At 35.8% G+C, this 20,143-nt stretch overlaps 1 protein-coding gene and 1 long non-coding RNA gene across 3 annotated transcripts; both read right to left on the reverse strand.

The window, feature by feature from the left end:
* Positions 1-6: 6 nt before the first annotated feature.
* On the reverse strand, positions 7-13,529 carry LOC129350979 (uncharacterized). 2 transcript variants are annotated; one of them, XR_008604580.1, is made up of 4 exons: positions 12,661-13,529; positions 8,644-8,792; positions 4,745-5,049; positions 7-375 (listed from the first exon to the last, which is right to left on the reverse strand). It is a non-coding gene; the product is annotated as an uncharacterized LOC129350979 (long non-coding RNA). The 2 variants fall into 2 exon arrangements; XR_008604581.1 differs by lacking the exon at positions 12,661-13,529 and adding an exon at positions 11,046-11,834.
* Positions 13,530-17,625: 4,096 nt separating this feature from the next.
* On the reverse strand, positions 17,626-19,864 carry LOC111585745 (EKC/KEOPS complex subunit LAGE3). Its single transcript, XM_023295344.3, has 3 exons — positions 19,707-19,864; positions 17,959-18,087; positions 17,626-17,860 (listed from the first exon to the last, which is right to left on the reverse strand). Exons 1-3 carry the CDS (start codon positions 19,751-19,753, stop codon positions 17,740-17,742), a joined length of 297 nt encoding a protein of 98 aa, XP_023151112.3. The 5' UTR covers positions 19,754-19,864; the 3' UTR covers positions 17,626-17,739.
* Between the last annotated feature and the right edge of the window lie 279 nt (positions 19,865-20,143).

Below are 20,143 nucleotides of genomic sequence, written 5' to 3' on the forward strand. Positions count from 1 at the left end.
CAGAAGGTAAGAGTTCCTGTCCTGATTCTCTGTTCTCAGAGGTTCTCTGGTAGGCTGCAGGAGACTTTAGCGTTTGGGTTGTGCTAGTTTGGTTTTTGTACGGTTTCATTTGGACGACTATCTTGAGGCCCCTCCATGTAGTTTAGTGAGGTTTTCTGGAACAGTTCTACAAAGCAACCTGCAGCAGAGGAGACTTGGAGAGTTTTTAGGAAGTTCTGGAGACCAGACTTTAGAGCAGCAGAAACATTTGTCAGCAGTTTGAGCAGGAGAAGGTGAGCTTCAGAGTAGAAATGAGACAGAAACCTTCTTGACCCGTGTGGTGAGGTCCTGTACCAAGAGTTTGAGCAGGTTGTGAAGAGTCTGTAGTTCTTTGGTCTGAAAGCACAAGAATCGACTCATTAAAGGAGAAAACAGGAGATATTGTTGGTTCTTCTGTCGCTCTGCGGTTTCCAGTTTCCTTAGACTGAATATCAAGTTTATATTTTAAATGATTTCCCATGTGAGCCCAAGAAGACTTCAATAAACTCCCTCCATCCCCTGGACACAACACATTTTACTAACATGTAAAATCTTTGTTTAAAAAATATGTTGTCGAGTTTTAATCATAGTTTAAATCATAGTTTTGTCTCTTTGCTTGTTTAGTTTTGTCATCTGTGTGAAAGGTGCTAAACAAATAAAGTTGAATTGATAAACTGAATAATTGACTAACTCATGATTGGGACAACAGAAGAATTTTCGTTGTGGTTTAAGGATTTGTTTCATTTTTAGGGTTGGGGTTAAAATCTTGACAAAAAAGATTAAAAAAATAAACTACATTAAAAAAGTAATTAAAGGAAAAAACATTTAATACAATAAAACTTTTAAAAAGAAAATTAAACATTAAATACAATTAAATTATATTAAACAGACAAAATATTTAATTAGATAATTAAACAGAAGACACAAAACATGTAATTATAAAAATAAACAAACTTTTAAAACAAAAATATTAAACATTAAAGATGAAATATTTTAGATAATTAAACATTTAAATAATACAATCAAACAAGAAGAATATTACACATTTAAAAAATACAAAGCATTTAAATAGATAATTAAACCTTCAAAAAGACAAAACATTTAATTAACAAATTTAATATTTAATTAGAAAATTAAATCTTAAAGACAATAAAACTTTAAATAGGAATTAAACAGAGAATACAATGAAGCATTTAAAAAGAAAATTACACATTAAAAGGTGGTAAAACATTTAAAAAGAAAAACCTTAACAAAGATTTAATCGAAAAATTAAACATTGAGAAAGAAAATTTTTCAAACAAGCCCATAAAACATTTGAAAAAAAAAACAAACATTAAAAAGACAAAACATTTGGAAATCAAATCAGACATTAGAAAAGAATAAAAGGTGAGAAAAGAGCAAAACTAAACATTTAAGAAGAATCAAACTAAAGACAAAACATTTGAAAAGACACCAGTTAAACTTTAGAAGATCAAATTAAACACAAGAGACAATAAAACGATCAAAAAGAGCAAAAACAGATAAAGATCTTAAAGTGTTTTCTAGTCTGAAATGAAAACATCAAGTTGTTTCTTCAAACATTTCCTCTTTCTATGTTCTTGGTTTGATTGTGGACAGATTTACTAAGAACTCATTTCAGAAAACTGCTTTCCAGATAAAGTCTACTAGTAGTTGAAGGCATCGATCAAACTAATGTTACCTTCTGATCTCCACAAACTTTACTGTTCAGTGAAGAGAATCAAAGTTTGTTGAGGATTTCTAAAAAACCCACAGATGAAGGTCTGAGAAGAACTCAGATGGATGATCTACATGTGAAATCAAGACTCATGGTCACAAGTTTTAAGGCTTCTGTTAACCAGAAAGTTCAAACTAACAGAGAAGTACTGAGAAACTTTTAAAACTTCAGTCCTCAGACTGTCTAAAGGTTCAAACTAACAGAGAACTACTGTGGGACTTAGAAAATTTCAGCCCTCAGACTGTGTGAAAGCTCAGGTCCTGAGGACTCGGGAGGTGTGGAGGCTTTGGAAAGTCTTGGAACTGAGGGTTCCACCCTCCAGCACAAAGGCTGAAGTCCAACCTCCTGAGAAAAACGGTCGAGTCGAGACTCGAGTTTAAAAAAAACTCGAAAATGACAAAAAATAGAAGACAAATGCGCAAAAAAAAGAAGAATTAGTATCTGAGCGAATAGCTCAGGGGGATAAGAGGAGAGTCTGCGGACTGGAAGGTCGCAGGTTCGAGACCCGCCACTGGCACTTTTCTTTCTTTGTCTTTGTCAGGATTTTGAGAAAATTTAAGAAGTGTCTGGTCTTGAACCAGCGACCTGCAGCTCCATAGGCAAATCCTTAACTCACTGAGCTACAGATCAGATACAAAGAAATAAATTCGTCGTCCCTTTGACATCGTAGTTCCTGAAGTGACCACATGGGCGGAACCAAGGCGGAGTCTGGGTGGAGTCAGGGCGGAGAGTAGGCGGGGAGGTGGGTGGCGGCCTCCCCCCCTCTACTCCCCCACCTTCCCCCACCACCCACCACACCTTCCCCCGCCCGACGAGTTCTTCGAGTCTCCACGAGTTCTTCGAGTCTCCACGAGTTCTTCGAGTCTCCACAGGTTTTCCCCAGTTTCTGGAGTTTCCACCAGGTCGGAGGCAGAACAAGTTGTCATGAAGAGGTGTTGAAGTCGGCCAGGATGGACTGACTTTTTACAGCGACTAGAAGGAAGACCACTAGAAGAGCAGGTCTTTAACCACCATCCATAAAATCCATGGAGTCGCAACACAGAAATGAAGGGAGGTCAACTTTTATCAACCTCCATCCAGATGTTCAACTTCATATCTTTACTTGGACATTTTTAGCACCACAAACCTTTAGTATCACACTTTATTATCATTTATTAGGACTTTCATGGAATCCACCAGCAGATTTACTTTTTGTTGACAAACTTTATTCTTGTCGTCGTGTGACTGCAGTATTTAAAACTCTTCCTTCTATTTGACCTCATGTTTATTGGTTTTAGTGGAGAAAGTTATTTTAGTTGTCCATTAGTCTCTTAAAAACCAAATAATAAATTGGATTAGTCAAGAGCTTTAAATTTCTTACTTTGTCATATTTTAAATATGACAAAAAAATATAAAAATAAAGCATCTTGAGACAATTTGACCTGTAATTTTTGTTATATAAATAAAATTGAATTAAAATTGTATGAATCTTGTAATGTTGGAGTAATTCAGCCATATATGTTGGAAAACACATTTTCTTTGTCCATTAATCTGTTGATTGTTTTCTCCACTAATTCATTTCTTGTTTTGGTTTATAAAATGCCAAACCCAAATATATTCAGTTTACCGTCATAAAAACCAAAAAGATTTACATTCATGATGCAGGAATCAGGCAGTTTTTCACTTTTTATCTTAGTTTAGTCAGAAAGATAGTTGATAATGTGTGAATTGTTGCAGCTTGTGAGCCGTAGAAGGTTTTAATCTTTGGGGCCGAGTGTCAGAAAACATTTAGAAACCAACATCAACAAAACACTCAACAAAGATTTGAACATTATTAAAGGGAATCCAACTTTTGCATGACAATGTCTAATTAAAGGACATTTATTTCCAACGTAAATGTGTGATATTCATCCTCTGGAGCTTTCTCTTCACATCGTCTTCCACCTGGACTGGTTTGGTCGGGAGCATGTGCAACAAACATTTGAAAAACTGCACTTTAACATCAATGAATGACACTGAAGTTTAATCTCTACATAAATGAGACTAAGTCTGGATGTGCTGCTCTGTCATTAACTCCTAAGTTTAGGGAAAGTTCAAACAAAAGAGGACAGTTCAGATCAGACTTGAGAATGAGCTTATTCTGAAAAAACATCTCAGACTTTCTGAGCTTCAGCACCTCTAGCAAGATATTTTAACAACAAACAACTCAAGAGATCCAGAAGTTGGAGAGAGTTAGCTTTAGCTGAGCCAACGAACATGTGGGACGCTAACCTAGCAAACATTTCAGACTTTTCTCTGTGAAATCTGAGAAATAATTTCCTATTTAATGACAGATCTACACATCTTAACTCAGTCTCATTAAAACAGACTCTAATTCAGTGTCATCCATCCATATTAAAGTGCAGTTACCCAAAATGTTTGTTGCATGAGCTCCAACAAAACCTGTCCAGGTAGAAGGCCACTTTGACAAACAGGAAGTGGAAGATTCCAAGCAGATTTATAGAAGGGGGAACCAGACTGTACTAAGTGTGGTCAAGTATAGAGGGGTGTTTTGTGGGTTTTTAAGGCTGATAATGATTATTAGGGAGACATTTGGAGCAGTTATTCATTTGCAGTAAATGAAAGTATTTAAAATCTTGGAGTTAAACTTGGAAGAACACAAACTCTAACAGAAAACTTTGTTGATACGTTTTTGTTTGTTTACAGATGTTAAGTTAAAGGAGTTTTATTCATGACGTATAACCAATCAAATCACTCCAGAAGACAGAGCGACCACAGGTAGATAAAGGTTCATAGCCAAAGTAGCGCCATTTTTAAATGTATTTATTACCGTAAATCAGTAAAAAATAAAATACTGATAATCAGTAAATCAGTCAGCCCACAATTACTACAATTCTACAATGTATGTCTCTTTCCTTTGACTTGTTATTTGTACAATGTCATGTGTACGATGTATATGATGCCATTTTTTCATACCAAAGGCTCTACTATGATGTTTTCTAAGAGACATACCATGCTACTCTGGTTGTTCTGGCTCTGGGCTGCTGCACTCCTCCTCTGTTGTTTTCTGGATTGTACTCAGCTTCATGCCTTTGTCCATCCGGCCTCCGTTGACTCGTCCCACCTGCCGTCTCTGGAGCTGAAGCTGGATTGGAACAGACCAAAGTACAGTCCAATCACGATGCCAGCTGCCTCTCAAAAGGCTCCTTCATCTGGCAGGTGGCAGCACTTCTTCTGAGGGGAAGCTGAGCTGGTCCAGCAGAACTTTGGAGATGTGTTCCAGTGGTTGGTGGATGTGTGGGGAGATAGAGAGGGACCTTTGAATAGTTCACAAAGGAAAACAGGGAACCCATTGGTAGTTTTAGTTTAGGCCGCTACTGAGGTGTGTTTTGGGGTTTTAAGAGGTGAACAGGAAGAGTTTTTTTTTCATATTGATGATCTTTTACTGTGTTCCTGGTTGGAATGTCCATCAATGTCAACATGAAGTTCACTTTTAGTTCTGTTTATTTATTTTTATTTTACTAACACCCATTTGCTTTTAACCCCCTCACATGTTGTGTTGTTGTAAACTTACCAACGGGAGTTAGCAAGAGAGATCATATTTCTCCTATACTGGTTTCTCTTCATTGACTTCCTGTTAAATCTAGAATAGAATTCAAAATCCTTCTTCTGACATATAAAGCTCTTAACAACCAATCTCCATCATATCTTAAAGACCTGATAGTACCATATTATCCTAGCAGAACTCTTCGCTCTCAGACTGCAGGCTTACTTGTTGTTCCTAGAATCTCTAAAAGTAGAATGGGAGGCAGAGCCTTCAGTTATCAGGCGCCTCTCCTGTGGAACCAGCTCCCAGTTTGGGTTCTGGAGGCGGACACCCTCTCTATTTTTAAGACCAGGCTTAAAACCTTCCTTTTTGACAAAGCTTATAGTTAGGGCTGACTGGGGGACCCTGACGGGGTATGCTTGTGTTTTCATTTGCACAACTGACTTCCCCTCTTGACGTCCCTTTAGTTTGCCCCTAGTTATGCTGCTATAGACCTAGACTGCTGGGGAACCTCTCTGGATGCACTGAGCCCTTCTCTAACTACCTATGTATTTACTATATATACCATTATTGCATTACATTCACTCTGTTTCTCCCTGTGTCCTTTCTCCGAGTGTCCCTGATCCCAGAGCTGGATGCTTCAGATGTGTGGTTGTTCTCTCACCTCCAGCTGCCCATTTCCACCGATCTACTCTGCATTGCCCTTACTATACTTGATTTGCTCATCTACATATTTTTGAATTTACAACCAGCTATATATGTAGTATATTTAATGCCAGAGCCGTACACCATAGCAGTAAACTATAATTAGTTTCCATGTTAGTTACAGTTTGCATGTATCATCTGTCTTATCATGCATGTATTAAACTGTGTGTTTTATGGTCCTTGTGTGCCCCCCCCACCTCAAACCCTCTACCTGTAACCCTCTACCTCTATCTCTATCCCTCTACCTCTACCCCTCTATCTCTACCCCTCTATCTCTACCTCTCTACCTCTTCTGTCCCTCTCAACCCGCCCGGCCAGCAGGCAGATGGGTCCCCCCACATTAGAGCCGGGTTCTGCTCGAGGTTTTTTCCCTGTTAACCCTTTGATGCATAACCTGGGTCAAAAGTGACCCAAATCCAATGGAAAATGGGTATCTCCTGATGTGGTCTACGCATCAAAGGGTTAAAAGGGTGTTTTCCTTGCCACTGTCGCCATTTGGCTTGCTCTGGGGGTCAGGCATATGGGTTCTGTAAAGAGTCTCGAGACAATTTGACTGTAATTGGCGCTATATAAATAAAATTGAATTGAATTGAATTACTCTTTCAAATAAATACTCGTCTAACCCTCTGGAAACCAGCGTTTGGACTGTTTTTGTGTTGCTCCTCACCTACTTCAGACAGCCGGGACATAACAACGTTTTGTGGACAACACTAAACTATGACATTTTTTTCACATTTTGGACGACATACTAAACTGACGTTTTAGTGACATTTTGGATGACATACTAAACTATGACGTTTTTTTTTTTTTTTTCAAATTTTGGACGACATACTAAACTATGATGTTTTTCTCATATTTTGGACGACATACTAAACTATGATGTTTTTCTCATATTTTGGACGACATCCTAAACTATGATGTTTTTCTCATATTTTGGACAACATAGTAAACTATGATGTTTTTCTCATATTTTGGACGACATCCTAAATTATGATGTTTTTCTCATATTTTGGACGACATACTTTCTATGACGTTTTTCTCATATTTTGGACAACATACTAAACTAAGATGTTTTTTCTCATATTTTGGATGACATACTAAATTATGACTTTTTTTTCTCCATATTTTGGACGATATACTAAACTATCATGTTTTTACCACATTTTGGACAACATACTAAACTATGATGTTTTTACCACATTTTGGACGACATACGAAACTATGACGTTTTGTCCAATTTTGGACGACATACTAAACTATGACGTTTTTCTCATATTTTGGACGACATACTAAACTATGACGTTTTTCTCATATTTTGGATGACATACTATGACGTTTTTCTCATATTTTGGACGACATCCTAAATTATGATGTTTTTCTCATATTTTGGACGACATACTTTCTATGATGTTTTTCTCATATTTTGGACAACATAGTAAACTATGATGTTTTTCTCATATTTTGGACGACATCCTAAATTATGATGTTTTTCTCATATTTTGGACGACATACTTTCTATGACGTTTTTCTCATATTTTGGACAACATACTAAACTAAGATGTTTTTTCTCATATTTTGGACGACATACTAAACTGACTTTTTTTTCTCCATATTTTGGACGATATACTAAACTATCATGTTTTTACCACATTTTGGACAACATACTAAACTATGATGTTTTTACCACATTTTGGACGACATACGAAACTATGACGTTTTGTCCAATTTTGGACGACATACTAAACTATGACGTTTTTTTCCACATTTTGGACGACATACTAAACTATGACATTTTAGTCACATTTTGGACGATATACTAAACTATGACGTTTTAGTGACATTTTGGACGACATACTAAACTATGACTTTTTTTTCCACATTTTGGACGTCATACTAAACTATGACGTTTTGTCCAATTTTGGACAACATACTAAACTATGACGTTTTTTCCACATTTTGGACGACATACTAAACTATGACGTTTTAGTGACATTTTGGACGACATACTAAACTATGACGTTTTTGTCATATTTTGGACGACATACTAAACTATGACGTTTTTGTGACATTTTGGATGACATACTAAACTATGACATTTTTTGGACCAAAGGCTATACTATGACGTTTTTAGAGCGACATGCTATACTATAGGCTTTTTTAACTGACATATAACTATGATGTTTTTTTTGTTTTATTTATTTATTTTTTTAGCAACATATAAGAAATTGAACGGTTTTAAAAATTACTATACTTTTACTTGTGCAATGAAATATTATTCTAAGGCATTTTTTAGACGACACATTATACTCTGATGTTTTCTTGAAAAACATACTATTTTGACAATATACTGCACTATGACATTTTTACAACCACATATCATACATGACAATTTTAGTCAACATCCTATCATTTTGTGCTTTTTGAACCACATAATAATCTATGGGTTTTTTTCCCGACATGCTGTACTATGAACTACAGGCCATACTATGTTATTCTTGAAAAGTATACTATACTTTGACATTTTCTGAACTACATCCTATACTATGGCGTTATACACAGAGTGCTTTGGTTACATGTTGATTTATAATCTAGATTTTTTTCTGCTTTGTTTTTTGACGGGATTACCACAGACCTGACTGTGAACACCGTTGACACCCACCTGAGGGAGACGCTGTCTAAGATCTCAAGGCTGCTTGGTCGTGGTCTTTCTGGTCCTGCTCCAGAACGCCTTCATCAACTACATCTTCTTTTGAAGAGGCCCTCGGTTGCTGCAATCTCTGACCTTCAGGAGGAACTGCTACTTTCACTCTGTAACGAGACGGCGGTTATTTTAAAGACCCAGCTCCTGGCGGCGTTGAGTGAAAATTTAACATCCATCAAAACAGAACTACAGACAGTTAAATCTGAGCTGTCGGACAGTATTTCAAACATCAAGTCCGACCCGGCTGCCCTAAAGCACGCTGTGGGTGAAACAGAAACTTCATTCTCCACATCACCAACAACATCGTCACACTCCAAAGCAGAGCATCTGTCTGCTGAACTTTTAAAAGTGGACTATAAATGTGAAGAATGTGAGCAGCAGCAGCCTGTGAGCAGCAGAACAGATGTGATCAGAAAGAAGTCATTTTCTTTTTTCTTTTCTTTCTGGTTGACTTGATGCTGTCAGATGCAGATGTTGGAGCTGATTCTGATCTTTCAGGATAAAAAGCTGCTTTTCCTTCACAGACTTTTCAGGAAATTATTCTCTCAGGTTTTCTCTGATATTTATAATTTTATTATCTGTGATTATTTCATTATTGTAAAATAAAGTTTGAGGCATAAAGACTCAGTTATTTTATTCCTGAAATCTTTGACGTAGCAGAACTAAACTTCCATTTTCCTTCTTGTACTTCTGATACTAGAACTAAACGTATCTTCAACACGGATCATCTGGTTTGAATCAATCAGCAGCAACATCACAACAACAAATGAGACAATTTTCAACAAATTCATGAAACTGATGTCATTTAAAACTATCAGAGTCTGTTTTAGTGTCAAATTAAAGCTGATTACTGACAACTAGAACATTAACGTTACTGTTTTAATCACATTTAAGTTTCCTGAACATTACATTAACGTCAACCAGCCACAGTTTTATGAACTTAATGAACCACATTACAGGAACACAACACACTTCAGCTGCTGACAGGAAACAACACAAACATCGTTAGCTTGATGCTACATTTAGTTGCTAATCAGGACTGGTCAGCTAGCTCAGTTAGCATCGCTAATTCACATTAAAGCTAATATTGACTGGATGCTAACTCTCTTCTCTGGTCAACACACACAAATAAACTCCACCAACTCCTGGGGTTCACTGCTCACATTATATCTGACTCTGAAGTTGAACATAAAGTTCATTAAAACCAGCACCGATCAGTAAATTATCATTTATTACCGACCAGCTGTCAGAGTCCTTCAGTGTCTGTTGGTCCAATCAGCCGAAGGACTGAATTACTGAAATGAAAACTGATTAAAACAAGACAACGGACAGTAAAACTGTCTGTGGAAAATGTGCTACTGCTCTGATAAATACCAACAAACTAAAACAAACTTGGTGGAAGTGTTGCTTTTAGTGATTTTTTAACAAATAGCAAATATGAGGCTTTTATTTTTCTGGAAGTAAAAGGAAACGTTGCTTATCCATAGTTTCGCTAACTTAACTTTAGCTGCACTTTCACCATGTTCCAACTGATAGATCTTTTTTTTTATATTAAAACAGCTGCACTTTCTTCGTATATTTGGTCGTTTCTTATGTTGCTGCTGTTTCATTGCAATTATATTTTAATAATATCACTTTAAATGCAGATAACTGAAAAGAAAAAACTGGCTCTGAAATACTCAATGAACTGATACGTCATCTAGTGTTAAACTGAATAAGAATTCTTAATAACATTAAATGTAACGGACTGAGCTGGATTAATTAAATCGAGATATTTCAAATTGAAAGAAACACAACATTGACTGAAAGATTTCAGTCAATTAAACCTTAAATTCATTTACCTCAGAAAACCATCCTTTAATGTCTTACCTTAAAATGACCTACATTAAAAAAAAATATAGCTGCAAAGTAAAAGTTTCACACTAAAGATGAATCACTGATGAACATTTAATTGCATTAACTAAATTATTATGAGGAAACAGAAATCCATTTCTAATATTTCTATCAAATATGTTTATGTCTATAAAATGTACTGGACATCAATAAAAACGTCTGCATAGTGAAATATATGAAGTCCATCTGCATTTATAAATCATATTGATGTTTAAATAACAGAAACTGCAGCCCACGTTCAGTCAAGTTAGCGGAATTACGGATAAACAACGTTTCCAGGTATCTCTTTCAAAATAAAAGCCGTGATTTGTTCTACGGGAAAATTACGTGATTTCAAAAATATGATTTTGAAAATGTAAATCAAACTGTAATAAGCGTTAGCTAGCTGCTCCACCTGCTCTGAATATTTTTGTTCTCGTCTTTGTCAAGCCCAAAGGAAAAATGAATCCATATTCTGGCTACATTACCGACAACAGCGTCCCTGGAGTGACCGGAAAGGTTAGCCGACCTAGCGGAAGTGCTAATGAGGTCTGCTCTGGCACGGTTTATTACCGTTACACATGTAGCTTTGAAAATAAATCTTCTCCAAGACACAGAGCTGTAGCTCCGTTTCAGTGTGAGCTCTAACGTTTCTCTGTGTCTGACTTCTTCTAATAAAATCCTCCTGTTCACTGGGAGCTGCAGCTACCAGAGATATGAATATCTATGTCTGGGTCAGACTGAGAGCCGGAGAGCAGCGATTGGTCAGACTGAGAGCCGGAGAGCAGCGATTGGTCAGACTGAGAGCCGAGGATTCTCTGTCCCGCCCACATTTACCGGCTTCTGCTGTTTACCTGCTGCTGCTAACAACGTTAGCCTCCAAAAGTGAAGATAAACTCTACAGGTAAGTCATTTTTGTAACTAGTTGTACTCTTCTCCACATCTGGACAACATCACATATAAAGCAGTGAAGTTACTGTAAGTTAACATCAGACTGTAACCTCTGATATAAACATATTCTAACATCGTGTTTTAAAATTGTTCTGTAAATCTGAGGTTTCCTCATTTAGTGCTAACGCTGATGCTAAATCAGGTTAGTCGGTGTCATAAACTAGTTAACTGTTAGCTGTAGCTAAGTTTCCTGCAGATCACAGCTGATCAATCATAACGGATCGATACCTGCTGTTTTAATGATCAGCAGATATAAATAAATCTATGTTAATGTTCCTCCACAGAACTGTTACTGATGAATGTTAATCTCTCAGTTCAGTTCTAAGTTAATATCTCTGATCTTTGCTTCAGTTTTTTTCTCTACAACAGTGTATGGTGAGATAACTGTGGAGCTCATGCTAATGCTAATGATACATTAGAATAAAATTGAATAAACTTTATTGTCCATCTAAGGCAGTAAAATGGTCTTTAGCCTCAACCAGGAAAACAAACATTTCCATAAGATTAAAAAATAGGACAAAATACAACACTATTGTGTTCCATTCATATCCTGATGTGTTCACTCTGATATTTAACGTTCCTGCAGTTGGAATGAAAGAACCTTGTGGATCGTTTCCTCACTGTTAGTGTCTTTTCCTTCCAGTCTTGGTCTGGATCATTGGGAACATCTAGTCTGATGGACTGAGAGCTACAGAGAACATGAACATCCAGCTGTGGTTGTCTGAAGAGTCTTCTCTCCTTCATCACTGTGAGGAAGAGCAGCACTGATGTCCTCCTCATCCTTCCAGTAATAACAATAATGCTGCAGATTCAGCTCCTCTCTTCAGAATACAACTTGTATTGTTACTGTTCAGATTTTACATTTCACTGTCAGCAACACATTATTTATTTCATCCATTTATTTCATGTGTTTACACATCTTTACAGTTCACAATAGTTAAACAATGTAGTTTTTAAATGTGCAATAAAGGTAATAATGAAACTCCTGCCCTGAATGTGTTGATGTTTTAATGCTGCATATCTGCTATAAATAACATGGACTTTTTATATTGTATTTCTGCTCCAACAGCAGAGATGAGGTTAAAGGTGATAAATGGAATCCCTGAGTACTAAGAACAGAGAATAATAAACTGCTGAAACAGTTGGTCTGACCTTCTGTAAGTGAAAGTTAAACAGGAAGTGGTTCACTGAGGATGTCGTCCATTCAGTCTCCTTCTTCACATCCAGATGAGGTTTTCCTTCTGTTGGCTTCACTCAGAAGATCCTCACAGTGAACATGAGACACCTGAGATGAAGACAGACGTCACAGTATCAGCATCAACAGTAGAGATTCATTTTATAGTGACCCTGGAAAGATTTCCTGTTTCATATAGTTTTCCAAGCACTGAAAGACAGAAAGGCCTGCAGTCACTTTAGCTTTAGAGGAGAGGATTTTATTATCCAGTTTATCTGTGCTGTAATTTAAATGTAATAACTGTAGTGTTCATCATTACTTTGGACATATTCTGGGAGGTTATTTTTTTAATCTGCACTAAAATGTACTACAACATGTGAATCAGTCATTAAACAACGTTAACGACTAGAGAGCAGATTTACTGTTTTCTCCAGTTTAACTTCAGAGACTCAGCAGATATTCACGACTACTGACAACACAGAACGGTAACCTCACTGTTTTAATCCCATTTAGGTTTTCTAAACGTTACATTAATGTGAACCAGCGTCTCCATGAACAGTTTTATTAACTAAATGTACCACATTACAGTAACACAACACACTTCAGCTGTTTACATGAAACAACACAAACATCGTTAGCTTAAGGCTACGTTAGCTTAATGCTACGTTAGCTTTAATCAGGCTACGACTGAGCAGCTACCTCGGTTAGCATCGCTAACATTAAAGCTAATATTTACTGGATGCTAACTCTCTTCTCTGGTCAACACACACAGAAATAAACTCCACCAACATCTGGACTGCATGGCACACATTATATCTGACACTAAAGCTGCATATAAAGTGCAGTAAAAGCGGCACCGATACGAAAATAAACATTTACTTACCGAACTATCAGAGTCCTTTCAGTGTCTGCTGGTAGAATCAGCCAAAGGTAGAAAACTGGTTAAAACAAGCCAACGGGCAGGAAAACTGTCTGTGGAAAATGTTCTGCTGCTGCACCGATAAATAAACCAACAGTTATTATATCAGAATTAATCCAAACGAGGAGAGCAGAGTCTCTGCTGCCTCCTCCATAGGACCTGTCAATCATTCCAGGCCAGACTGTCAATCAAGTAGCCCCGCCCCCTGGCTTCGCAAAACTTTAACGCTCTATAAAAAAATCAATACTGATTTATTTTAAGATCGGCCACTTGATCTCTCATTTTGACCATGAAAACTAACGAAAATATATATCCAGTCTATGCACCGTACTCTGTTTGGCTCCACCCTTGCTGATAACCACTTCCGGTCTCAGAAAATGAAAAAACGGACCATATTTCGTTTCTGTCTCTTACTGATTTTCCTTTTTTGTTATTCTAAATATAGAATGAAAATCAAAGCATTTTTAAAATTTCGTATATCCCTTTTTGATCATGAAAAAGAAAAGCGCCTTGTATTTCAATTTTAATTTTTGTATTTAAAAACGAAAATCAAATAACCACTCATTTTTTGTTTTTCAATATCCGTTTCAGAACGGAAAATCCAATTACCAGATCCGTACACGGACCAAACAGATTCTTTTCAGTTCTACTAAATTATTTCGTCTCTTCACTCAAGATTTTTAAACATTTTTCAGAAATACTTCACATTTCTTGTCGACATTTAAAACCACTCTGACCTTTTCTCAGAATGAGGTGAAAAACATCACAGTTAGGAGACTTTTTAATCCTAATTCTGCTAAAGTTGAGACTAAACGAAGGAATAAAGTCATTATTTTTGGAGCTCCAGACTCCAGAGAATCAAACCCTAAGTCTGGTTTCATCAGATTCTGAGTCTCTGAAGCTTCAGTTCCGCTTCTGTCGACTCTTCCTTTATGAATCCGTCACTTTAATCTCCTGGAATAATCACCGACTGTCATTAAACTTTCTGAGGAACTTTTATTTCAGAGTTTCTGTTCTGCTCTGAATCAAACCTGCGGCGCCCTCTGCTGGTCCGAGTCCACGTCTGCAGGAAGCTCCTGGCAAACTTCTACAGAACCTCAATGTGCAACAAAGAACTGAGTCTTGCACTTGACTGAACTTTACACTCATCCTGCTGCTCATGTGCACTAAGACTGTTTACATATTTAGATCTTTTAAGTATTTTTTTTATTTTATTTGTACATAGTGTGCCTTTTTCTATTTTTTATATATAGCTGGGAGTCACCAATCATAATTTCGCTGTGTGGAAACACAATGACAATAAAGATTCTTGATTCTTGATCAGATGATAAATTATCTTCGGAAAAAAGGGAAAAAATCTAATCTATCAAGGAAACGGCATTTTCATGCTTTATTATCGCTCAGGATGAATTATTGAAGCTTCTTTAAACTTTAATTAACTCTAAATTTAGATTTCATGAACTTAGAAACATTTAAAACTTTAAGAGTCTCTGACCTGCAGTAAATTAACTCTAAAGCCTGATTTTATTCATTTAATCTTTGTTTATTTTATGAAACTCTGAAACTAAATCAGAGATTAATTAAAAATAAGAATATTTAGTTTGCATAGAGGTACATCAGAAGAAAAAAATGCTTCATCTTTGACTAATTCTACATAAATATCAGATTTTCTCCTCCTGTTAGAGTCCGGATGGTTTAGATTTATTTCTGTTTCACACCAAACTCGTCAGAGTTCTGATCAGTTTAAAATTTATCTTTTAAAAACAACACTTAGGTTCGTGCAGATTGTAGTTTAAGATTCTTCAAACCAAATTTCAGTCAAAAACCTGCAGATTTTAGACTCTCTTTAGTTTTAGAACAAACTTTCACCGAGAAATCTGATTTTTCTTTTATTTTCTTCACACCAAATTTCAGTCAAAAACTTGGATAATGTAATTCTTTCACAATCTTCACACCAAACTCCAGTCAGAAACCTGCTGATTTTAGACGCCCTCAACCTGAAGACCAAATTTCTCTCACACTAAATTCAACACTAAGCTCAAACTACAGATGGAGATTTGATCATTTTACTTAATCTTCAGACCAAACTTCAATCAGAAATCTGCAGATTTTTCACACCAAATTCAAAACAAAGCTCCAGTCAGACGTCTCCAGTTTTTACTTTCACTTTCCTTAAACCAGATTCCACTCAGAGATTTGATCATTTTACTTAATCTTCAGACCAAACTCGTCAGAAACCTGATAATTCTACAGTTACATATTCTTTACACCAAAGTCCATTCAGAAATGTGATGATTTTCGACTCCATTATCCATGATAAACTTTTACTAAGAAACCTGCAGATTTTTCACATCAGATTTAACATTCAGCTCCAGTCAGACATCTCCAGTTTTTACTTTCACTTTCCTCACACCCGACTCCAGTCAGAAACTTGGTGATTTTAGACTCCCTTTACGTTGTTAACAAACTTCTATGAAGAAATCTGCAGATTTTGCTTTCATTTTCTTGACACCAAACTCCAGTCAAAAACCTGCAGATTTTAGAATCTTTTATCCTTGAAACCAAATTGAAGCTTTTCCTTTCAGATTCCTCCTTTTTCTTAAACCAAACTCCAGTTAAAAACTTTCCGATTTTAATCTCCTTTAATTCTTGACATCAAACTCCAGTCAGAAATCTTTAGTTTTTACCTTCACTTCCCTACACCAAGTTTACACTTTTAGTTTCATCACACCAAACTCAAAATCAGAAACTTGACAATTTATTTTTCACTCCTTCAATCTTCAGACCAAATTTCATTCAGAAACATCCTGATTGTAGACTCTTTTTATCCTAAATATCAAACGTTCCCTAAGAAACCTTCTTTCACTTCCTTCAGTTTTTACTTTCACTTTCCTAAAACCAAACTCAACTCAAATAATTTGCTGTAAAATCAACGGATTCCTTTAGTCTTGATTCTAAACTACAGTCAGAGTTTTAATCATTTAAAGTTTAACAACAAACTCAATCAGAAACCTGCAGATTTTACTCAATAAATTAATTCAGCTCCAGTCCAACGTCTTTAGTTTTTACTTTCACTTTCATTAAACCAATCTCCAGAGTTTTAATTTTAGTTTCCTGTTCTGTGCGACGAACTCTGATCAGAAACTTTCAGATTTTAAAATGCTCTTCACAACAAATTTCAGACATTTTTTTCCTCAGATTTTTCTTTTTATTCAGAAAATATAAAAAAAACAAAAACAGATTTGTTCTGAGAAAGTAGCTTTCTTTCTCATTTCTGATAGATATTTCTATTCATTTGTTTATTTACATTCTTAGTTTCATGGTTGTTGACGGCGACGCAGCGAGCAAACAATCCTCAAAGTTTAATTTTTTAATTACAGAAAATGTTTAACGTGAAAACTTTTCCAGTTTGATGCATTTATAAGCTCTATAAGTTCAGCTTTACTTAAAAAAAAGAACCAAAACAATAAAAATCTTCATTATTTAGGGTCCAAATCCAAAGATTTTCTGCTTCAGATTCAGATTTTTGGGATTTTTGCAGAGAAACATAAAAATAATCCAAATAAATCTGTTTTTTGTGTTTTGAAGCAACTAAAGAGGAGATCTTTAAATAAAATCCAGCCACAGAGCGACAACCAGACTTTTTAGTTCCATTTAAACAACGGTTTTAGACTTAAAGCTGCTCAGAATTCCTTAAACGATCTTCAAACTTTCATTTTATTTACCAGAAAATATTTAACATGTGAAAAATGTTCCAATTAAATTTCAGTTTGATGCATTTATAAGCTGCAAAAGTTCAGTTTTACTAAAAAAAAAAAAAAAAAAAAAAAAAGAACCAAATATGAAAAATCTTCATTATTTGGGTCCAGATCCAAAGATTTTCTGCTTCAGATTCAGATTTTGAAGAAGCTTTTTGCAGAGAAATGACTTCAGACACAAAAAAATATTCCAAACAAATTCATTTGTGTTTTGAAGCTTGTAAAGAGAAGATCTTTAAATAAATCCAGCCTCAGAGCAACACTCAGCCATTTTAGTTCCACTTTAATAATCCGGTTTTAGAGCTGAAGCTGCTCAGAATTCCTTAAAAAATCCTCAAAGTTTCAGAAAGTTTCTTCCAAAAGTCGCACCTGAAGACGAGTCAGATTCCAGAGTCGACCGGTGGCCCGAACGTCTCCATGGTCTCCAGAACCAGCGACAGATGATCCAGGAACGAGTTCACCGACACCCGCAGGATCCGAGCCTCGTCAGCGCTCCACCGCCTGAGACAAACAAACAAACAAACAAAGAGGAGCTCAGCGGACAAACAGAAGCGACTCGGAGATGTTTTATTGTGAAGGAACAGCTCAGACTTCCTCACACAGACAGAGTGTTTCCCGTCACCGTCAGCCGTTTGCTGATTCCTCCTCTCCTGGGCTCTCGGTCCGGAGACAGCGACCGCAGAGCGATGGACGCTTCAGAGGACGACGGGAACGGAACGTCCAGAGAGCTGCATGAAGGTTAAAGAACATCTGGAAACATCTGCAGCTACAACAGGAAATAAACCCACATTTAAACACAGAAATCTGAGATCTGAAGGTTCAAGAAAGAAGCTACTTCCTGTTTCTGACTTAATAATAAATCACCTTCCTGTGGTGCTTTTATTATGGAATAAAAGTGAATGTTTTTCAAAATAAAGCAGAAATGTTGCACGATTCTTATTTCAAAATAAAGGTGCAGTAAGACTTGTGTTTAATTCTAAATAAAGAGATTTGTTTGTCTTTTACTTTATTTTTACGTAAAGATGCAGCACGGCTTGGTTTTTCAAAATAAGATTCTGAGTACATTTTATGTCTTGTGCTTTCTAACTTTTAGTACAAAATAAAAGTGTAGTGAGCACAAGTCATTTCAAAATAAAGGTGACATCTGACTTTTTTGCACAACAAATTTTTTCATATGAAAGGTGCAACATTCATCTTATTTATTTCAAAAATTAAGGCTCTATGTGGCTTTTATCTTTTAAAACATAAAGGTGCTGAGCAAATCATGTTTTTTTCAAAATAAAGAGAAAGTCTGACATCTTCCTCTCAAGGTAAAAGTGCTGCACGACATTGATTTTAAAGATTTATTTACTTTAACATAAAAGGACTATTATTTTTCAACTTAAAGATCCAACATAACTTAGCTTTTTTTCAAAATAAAGGTTAAGTCTGACTCATTAATTTCAAAATTGAAGTCCTGCATGGCTTTAAATACAAAATAAAACAGTTTTTAACTAAATAAAAGCGCTGTATGACTACTATATTTTCAGGATTAAGGTGATTTCAATACATGTGTTTTGAAAACCCAGAGAAGATCCTTTTTTTTTTTCAAAATTAAAGAGTTATTTACATTATGTGCTTTCAAAATAAGCAGTAGATGCAGATTTTTTTTATGCATTTCAAATACATGATATTTACTTATTTCAAAATACAAGAGGTTTTGGCGACAACGAAACCTGGTTTAAGAACTTTTCAACACAATAAAATAAATGTAAATATCAGAATCTGCAGCATTGGGGCAGAAATTCATATAAATCATAAAAACACACGTTTACCATCTGATAAAAGTAAACAACGAGCATCTTTACTGTCAGTTAGCAGCTGCCTAAAACAAATTGAAGATACATTTAAAAGGTAACACTTCATTAAGAGTCATTGAGTAATTGTGCAATTTATAGTAGTTGATATCATTTTCAATTATTGATAATTTTTTTGACTATAAAATTGAAATTAGCTGCAGCTCTACTTTTAATGAATAAGAACAGTGTTTGAAGCATGTTTGTCTCTTAAAAACAGTGGAAGAATTAACGAGTAAATAGTGGAAATACTCAAGTAAAGTACAAATACTCACCGCTACACTTGGGTAGATAAAACGAAGCGTGAATTAAATATAAATTGAAGTTAAAAAATTAGAAAGTGCCCAAACAGAGAGCAGAGAGAATCATGACGGCTAACAGCTAGCGGCTAACAGCTAACCGGCTGCTCAGCTATTCTCCAGTTTCTCTTTATTTTTTTTACGTCCAAACAGCGACTTCTATCAAACCTTCATGTCGTTAAAACCCCAAAGTTTAAAAGTCTTAAAGGATACAACTCCAGTTTGCCGGTTTTATGGTCTGTTTCTCCGTCTGTCGACATTCTGCTGTTTATGATCGGACCGTAGAAGAAGAAAATTCTTCTTCTTCTTCTTCTTCTTGTTTGACGGAAGTGAGGCAGAGACGCGGCGCTGCTGCTTCCTGCGGCGGAAAGAAGAACTACAATTACAACAATAAGAGCCGCAAAAATCCAAAATCTGAAGAAACGACACAAATATAACACAAAACAGGATCATAAAAATTATATTTTATATAATTTACTGTTTTTGCATGTATATTCTTCTGTTTTTGACTGAATGTACACTATTTCTGCTTTAATAGTAGAATATTTATTTATATTTGTGTGCATGTGTGTACGAACAGAACTTTACCGACTGTTTTCAATAAAGTTTGCAAATTTTCAACATAAAAGTGCCTGCTGTACATTTATTTT

Source organism: Amphiprion ocellaris, chromosome 17 (genome assembly GCF_022539595.1).
Source record: "Amphiprion ocellaris isolate individual 3 ecotype Okinawa chromosome 17, ASM2253959v1, whole genome shotgun sequence".
Lineage (NCBI taxonomy): Eukaryota > Metazoa > Chordata > Actinopteri > Pomacentridae > Amphiprion > Amphiprion ocellaris.

What these genes read in the sequence shown, in the direction of transcription:
- LOC111585745 (XM_023295344.3), bottom strand. Translation starts at nt 19,753, where the DNA reads ATGTCGACAGACGGAGAAACAGACCATAAAACCGGCAAACTGGAGTT. An exon ending in AAAACCGGCAAACTGGAGTT is followed by an intron (nt 18,088 to 19,706) that starts GTATCCTTTAAG and finishes ACCTTCATGCAG; the next exon opens with CTCTCTGGACGTTCCGTTCC. An exon ending in ACGGGAAACACTCTGTCTGT is followed by an intron (nt 17,861 to 17,958) that starts GTGAGGAAGTCT and finishes TGTTTGTCTCAG; the next exon opens with GCGGTGGAGCGCTGACGAGG.